The following is a 7,312-nucleotide window of genomic DNA, read 5'->3' as shown; positions in this document are numbered from 1 at the left end:
TATATATATATATATATCCTTAATATAAACAGAGTAAAATAATAAAAAAAATTCACATATATGTACTGTATTTATACATACTGCATATATGTATAGGAATAATTAAGTTTTATGATTATTTTACTCTGTTTATATTATAATCAGGGTCGTCTTATATTCGGGCCAATACGGTACTTTTTTAAATGTGTAATTAATGCTAACAGTCATTTAAATATAAGTCATTACAAAAGCAGCAAAAATAAGAACTACAATAACATAGCCTTCACATACAAAAAAGAAATTGAATTGAAGCATTTTATTGAATTTCCACTGGCTAAAAACCAGAAGGCAGTTTGATGCCTGTCTCCTCTCAATGTTTTTTTCCCCCTGTGGTTTCCTTCCTTTTTTTTCCCTGTGGTTTCCTTCCTGTAATCTGATCTATGAACTTTTACTCTTAGCATTCCAGGAATGACCCCCCCACCCCAACCACCACCAATACACACATCCTCCACCGCACGGCCGTGACGAAATTCTCCACATATTGACCAAATGACTCACATTCCAATCACTTCCACATTGGAGAACTACGATAATGCTGTTCCGATCCCGAGCAGCTCCATTAGCGAGCTCTGGCCAGAGGGAAAAAGCTGTAACGGGATCCTGTCCTGCAGGAGAAGGGTGGGTAGGTGGGTGGTCGGAGAAGCTGGAGGCATTTATGGCCGAGGGCGCCGAGGGGTCTGAGATTCCACCGAATGAACCCCCCTAGCTGGATTGGGGGGCTCGCATTTGTGTTAAAGAGAAAGGGAGTGTGTTTGGGATGGGGGGTGGGTCACAGCGCATTACTGACATACCAGTGAAGAGGTCTGGTTTTCACAACCATTCCCATCTTCTCTCATTCACGCACACCATCCCCCTTTTTCTCATGCTAACTGTTGTATGATATCTACTTACTCTCCCCCCGCCAGGGGTTTATGATTGCTTTTAACACATTCTTACATGTGCTAATGCAAGATCAGTTTCACATGCTTAAACTCGTAATCTCTGTTGGCAACAGACATGAACCCGTTGGGTGAATGACTAACACGCACGATGGAGTCTGTGGTTATGGACACGTTGGTTTCTCACGTGTAGCGATACTGATTGCTGTCTCACAGCTGTATCGTATCACTTCTTGAGTGCTGAGAGAAGAAGTTGGAAAAAGGAAGTGCTGTTCTAGGTGAAGGGCCAGTTTTGGTTTGTTCACGTGCTACATATCCCATGTTTCTCTCTGTTTCTTCTCCATGTTGTGCTATTTGAGTATCATGAGACAGATCTCCTCATTCTACATGTGTGTTAGAAAACATTATGCAGTCATGAGAACACAATGGGTCTCAGGGTTTGCATGGGTTACATTGTTTGCACGAACATACTTGAAGTTGCACTGGATAAAAGTAAATGTACAAATGTTTGCAAATGGGAACAAAAGGAAATGCATGGCTTCTTGAAGTGAATTATTGACTGCTAAGAGCATTAAACCATCAAAATAAGAGACAAACTAATAATAATAATAATAATAATTATTATTATTACTATTATTGTTATTATTATTATTATTGGTTTCTCTCTTATTTTGACGTTCTCAGCTCAACACTGGTTTTATTTAACTAGTAAATTGTATTAATTTTATTTAATGTAGTAAATATAATAATAATAATTCTTATTATTGCTATTATTATTATTATTATATAATTAATATATTAATACAATAATATTATTTATTTATTACATTAAATACAATGAGGAAAAGCAGGAATGCACAGTAAGTTGCATTAGATGAAAGCATAATAAATGTATAAATGTTTGTAAAGATACAAGAGAGACATAAGTGACATTTGAAAACCAATTATAATAATAATAATAATAATAATTCTTATTATTATTGGTTTCTCTCTTATTTTGATGTTCTCAGCTGTCAACACTGGTTTTATTTAACTGTAGTAAATTGTATTCATTTTATTTAATGTAGTAAATATAATAATAATATTTTTATTATTATTAATATGTTTATAAAATAATATTATTTATAAATACAATGAGGAAAATCAGGAATTCACAGTAAGTTGCATTAGATGAAATCATAATAAATGTATAAATGTTTGTAAAAAAAATAATAAAAAAAATACAAGAGAGCCATACATAAGAGTGACATTTGACAACCAATTATTATTATTATTATTATTATTATTATTATTATTATATTAACAGCATATAATTCATTTTCCACATTATACACAACCAGGAAAAACATGCAGTGATTTATTGGCTGTTGAGAGCATGAAACCATCACAAGAAACCAACAACAACAAGATTATTATTATTATTATTATTTCGAATAAAAAGCATTTTGATACCGTGTTGATTGATTTGCCACTCTGTCCTGCAGAGCTAAATTTTGGTCCTGAGGCAAAAGCAGCTGAGAACCACCACTTTCTCTGACTACTTCTGAATGATAAACAGGAAGAGAGGAGGTCTAGCTTCATTGACAGGTGGTTCAGATAGAGGCCGAGGCTCAGCATATCTTATTCGATTAGAAGAGAGATCCATTTCCAAAGGAAGTCATCCTACACCTCTCACTGTACCACTTCCTGTTGGGGGCTGTAGCAGATGAAGCTGCTCAAGTTTCACATCAGAAAGAGTTTCACACAAGAAACTGATATTGATCTAATCTAAAGACGATTTAAAGGCTACATCGTGAGTGACAGCTAGCCAAGCTGCATGCTCTGCCCTGAATTGGGAGTCGTATCTGTGTCACGCCCCATATCTCTCCACAGGAGGTTTCAGTGCCTGCTGCCTCCCTCTGGAGAATGTTTCATTTTTGCCAGGACAAGAGGTCTCCTTTGAACTTTGCCCTGGGGTCATGCCTGACTCTCATAAGCGCTGAAGTCCTGTGGGGATAATTGCTAGAACAGACACCTCTGCAGCCGTGGAAACACTCTGCCGTGATTGGTGGACGGGCTTCTCTCTAGAGCTCATATTCTGAACTCTGACCTGTGGAGAATTTATTGTGAAGCAATTAGTGACTTCATTGTAAAGATGTCGTAAATGGTATTTTAAATTAATTCTGAACCATTTTAAGAATTGCTATTGTAATGCACCAAATAATAAGCTCATACAAAATAAATGGAGGGTTTTAATTAAAAGTGGAAACACCTTTAATTACATTATTTTGAATTATTGTGATGCACTTCATGAATATTAAACAATGCCATTTCACAGCCAAGAACTAGCTGCACTGTTGTCATAAAATGTTGTTTGATATTTTATACGCATTAAAACAGGCCTATGTGACCAAATGTTTTTATTTCAAGTCCAGAGTTCCCCCTAGTGGTCCTTTGCCGGTCCTAATTGTGGCGCATTATTAACTTTTGACTGATCATATGAACTTTATGATCCATAAACATCATATAAGGTAGTAATATTAGGTAATAGCGTTAAAAGCAATGTTCACTCTGCTCTGGGGGTCCCTGAGAAGACTGAACTAATTTTTAAATATCTTTGTTGTATTTTCAGGGGTGTTACATTTTTGAAGGATGCATTAAAACGTTAGTTAGCCTGGAAGTTATTTAAGAAAAGTCTGGGTCTCGCTGTCTCGCTCAGGCTGCACTGCAGTGTCTATTCACAGGCGCAATCCCACTACTGATCGACACGGGGGCTTTGACCTGCTCCGTCTCCGACCTGGGCCGGTTCACCCCTCCTTAGACGACCTGGTGGTCCCGAGCTCCCCCAGGAGCACCATATCGATACCGAACTTAGTGCGGACACCCGATCGACATAGTCCACTGCAGCCCAGAAGAAGCCCTGAACTCAAGCGATCCGCCAGCCTCAGCCTCCCGGTAGCTTGGATTACAGGCGCCGCCACTGAACCCGGCGAGAGCCGCGAGTATCAGCGCTGCTGCTCAACCTGCTGCTCACAGCGCCCTCTAGTGCAGATAAACAACACTACACTGACAGTAGCCAGCAAAGGGAAACACATGTAGGCCTACTTAATCACAGCTCAAGTCTTCCATCTAGTGGTTCTTAGTTCTCATGACATCTCATGAGAGCTCTGTCCGTCCAGAGATTAGTGTGAAAGGATGGTGTTACACGCGTAATATCACTGAATGAGCTGAATGGCACTGTTTTGTCAGGAAACTGTCCCGTTGGTCACATTTGAGGCTTGAGTGAGACTACAGAGAAAATAATGTGTTAAGTTCTTCAACTGTATTGGACACACGCAGCAAAAGCATGAGTGGAGTTTGTGTAGCCTATCTAAGTTAAGTTATGTAGCAACAAATTTATTTTCATGTCATGAATTTGGTTTTTAATTGAACTAGAATCTTAAATCACAAAATATATGTATATTTTATTTTAGATAATACATTTTGTTAATTAAATGTTGATGAAAAATACTAAAATATTTCCTGTATTTCCAGTTTCAAAATAAAAACAAGGTAAAAAAATAAAATAAAATAAAAAATAGCAAAATTCCCATATTTCTAATGTGGTTTTACACTTTATAACATCCAAGTGAAACAACAAACAAGCGACCTCTGGTGGGATGAGGGCGGCTGGATTGTGAGTGTGGGGAAGCAGGGGACTGAATCTCCTGCTAGGTGTCAAAATTGCCTGGAGGGAGAAGAGGAAACTAAAGTGAAAATGTGTCTCTGTAACCAGCGAAAGAGAGTAAACAATTAGAACTGAATAGAAGAGAATAAAAAGAAAACAATATATAGAAATGTACATTGGCAGCTATTAAATGTTGGCAAATTATAAAACTAAAATGATCTATCTATCTATCTATCTAGCTTTTAAATCTTTTTTAAAAATAAAATGAATATTATCTCCACATGATCGCATTGAGTTATTCTGTTAATATGTCTGTCTTGTACCATTTTATTAAAGTTTGGTTAAAGACTGTTCTTGATTCATCAGCTGATGATATTTTAATATGTATTATTAAATATACTGAAATATAGACTATCTAGCGCTAAATTCTCATAATGTTTTAAGCGTTTAAGGAACTTTTATTTTGAAAATACGATCTGCCTCCGCTGTATAACCATGTTGTGGTACATTTCACGGTGGTAATTCTGGCTGATTCATTGTAGTCGGGCTGAAACTCAGCAGGCGCTCACAAATTATCTCTTTCTTATTGCACAGGTAAAGAAATAATACACATTTACTATCATAAAACAATTTTTTTTATGTCATATAGTTTTGTCCGAGGGGATGTTTCTGTGATTAAACACACTTAGTATGTTGTTGAGTGATTTAATGTATTTAGCCTCTGTAGCACTATTAGCCTTTCTTGCAGTTGTTTGGAGATTAAATGAGGTTATAAATGTGTAAACCCAAGCTATTTTCTATTATTTCATAGCCTATTTTAAGTCTAAAAAGTTGTTTATGTGCTCACAGGCTACATATTATATGTAAATAGCGCTAAGCTAAATAGCTTAGCATGCTAGCAGTCTGAGGTTTGACAGTGAAAGCCTTCTGTGTCTGATTTTTGTATATCACAAAAAAGCTCATTGATTTTAATTTTAGGTGTTGACATCGTGGAATATTTGTTATAAGTTAGGCTACACTTTGAAAACAGTTCATTAGGAAATGTGGGTATTCAAAAATACCTACGATGTGAATATTCATGAATCAGCAACATTCATTAACGTGCCCAGGTCTTTTAATATGAAACGACTGACAAGTTTGTAAACTGAAGACAACTACTTGTTTATATGTGTCTAGATCTAAGGAATGGACCGGCTTTTGAGGCTTGGAGGGGGAATGCCCGGACTCAGCCAGGTAATGTTTATTGAGATTTTTAAATATATTTAATAAACATGATGTTTTGTATAGCAGCATCTGTGAGTGACAGCAGCCTGCAGTCATTAGACAGCTGAATGCTGAAGATTGCATCACACAGCATATCTACACTGATGTTTACTATACCTGCCATCACACACAGTTCATTTTCACAGTTCAGATTTCATTAAAAAGGCCCTTCAATATGACCTGCCCAGCTTGCTATCAATAGAAAATACACCGCTACACTAACACTACCGTTCAAATATTAGATTTTTTAAAAAGATTAAAAAAAAAAGAATTTAATACTTGTATTCTGCAAGGATGCATAAATTGTTAAAAATGACAGGACAGTAAAGACATTTATAATGATAAAAAAGATTTGTTTTAAATAAATGCTTTCGAGCTTTATATTCATGAAACAATCCTAAATAAAATGGTCACAGTTTGCACCAAAATATTAAAGGCCTGGACACACCAAGCCGACTTCAAAGAACTAGCGTCGACGAAAGCCGACGGTGTTGTCACCTCGCGTCGGCAGCGTCGGACCAAAAAGCTGCGCTCGAACACACCGCACAGACTACAGCCGACGGCAAACGAACACGTGCGTTCTGCGCATGCGTGAGAGGAATTAACTGTCTCTATCAGCAGCCATCAATAGTATATATTCGTCATTCAAAAGGAGAAACCGAAACAAAGGTATACGAGATAAATGCAGATATACGAAACGTAAACAAAGCAGCACTTGCTTACCATTTTGAATATCAGTAACGTTGATAACTTTAATCATTTTAAGCGGCTCATGTTGTTATGAAAACATTCGCGTATTAGAATGATTGGGAAAGATCACGTAACATTTAAACAGTCTTCTGTCTTTACCGCCTTCATTTACGTGCTTGTTTTCATCACTTTCGCTTTAATTCTCGGGCACTGACTGGTTCGCTAAACTGAACATCCAATCAGAGCTCTCACTCGTGCCGACATGTTGAATCGGGCAAACTGCCGCCGATGTGAGCCCGACTAGAGCCGACGAGTGGAACACACCAAACAAACTAGCCCGACCGTCGCTCGCAGTCGGCCGACCTTGGCCAACGGCCGACCGTTGGCTTGGTGTGTCCAGCAGGTGTTGCATGCATCAGTCCAAAAGCAGTTAAATAAAATGCTCCCATCCATAAAAAAAAAGTGTCTCACACGGCTCTGTGGGGGTGAACAAAAGTCTTCTGTAGCGAATCGATGCGTTTTTGTAAGGAAAAAATATCCATATTCAAAACGTAATAATCACTTTAATCTAGCTTGCGCTCACTGTTGTACACTGGAAGCAGTTCCGGGCGGATGACGTATGAGGTCAGCATGCGCCGGTGAGTCTCGTGAAAATCAACGTTTGTTTACAGGAGCAAAGGAAGCAAAGTTTCCTTACTTTAGCAAAGGAAAACCAGTCTCCTCTTGGCTTATATAGAAATCCTCCGACATTTTTCTTTACAAATCCTCATTTTGTACTTCTAATTAGTGACCGTTG

The 7,312-nt window shown here is 37.6% G+C and overlaps 1 protein-coding gene across 1 annotated transcript in view; it reads left to right on the top strand.

The window, feature by feature from the left end:
- Window positions 1–5,056: 5,056 nt before the first annotated feature.
- The window catches only part of psmd14 (proteasome 26S subunit, non-ATPase 14), a 15,416-nt gene continuing 13,160 nt past the window's right edge, over window positions 5,057–7,312 (top strand). Inside the window, exons 1-2 of the mRNA XM_016570037.1 lie at window positions 5,057–5,157; window positions 5,740–5,796. Coding sequence (XP_016425523.1) covers window positions 5,749–5,796 — 48 coding nt within the window. The 5' untranslated portion in view covers window positions 5,057–5,157; window positions 5,740–5,748. The remainder of the gene's footprint in view (window positions 5,158–5,739; window positions 5,797–7,312) is intronic.

The sequence above is a fragment of the Sinocyclocheilus rhinocerous genome, unplaced genomic scaffold (assembly GCF_001515625.1).
Source record: "Sinocyclocheilus rhinocerous isolate Xijiao unplaced genomic scaffold, SAMN03320098_v1.1 scaffold711, whole genome shotgun sequence".
In the NCBI taxonomy this organism is placed as follows: domain Eukaryota; kingdom Metazoa; phylum Chordata; class Actinopteri; order Cypriniformes; family Cyprinidae; genus Sinocyclocheilus; species Sinocyclocheilus rhinocerous.
This window is presented reverse-complemented; position numbering and strand designations above follow the sequence as displayed.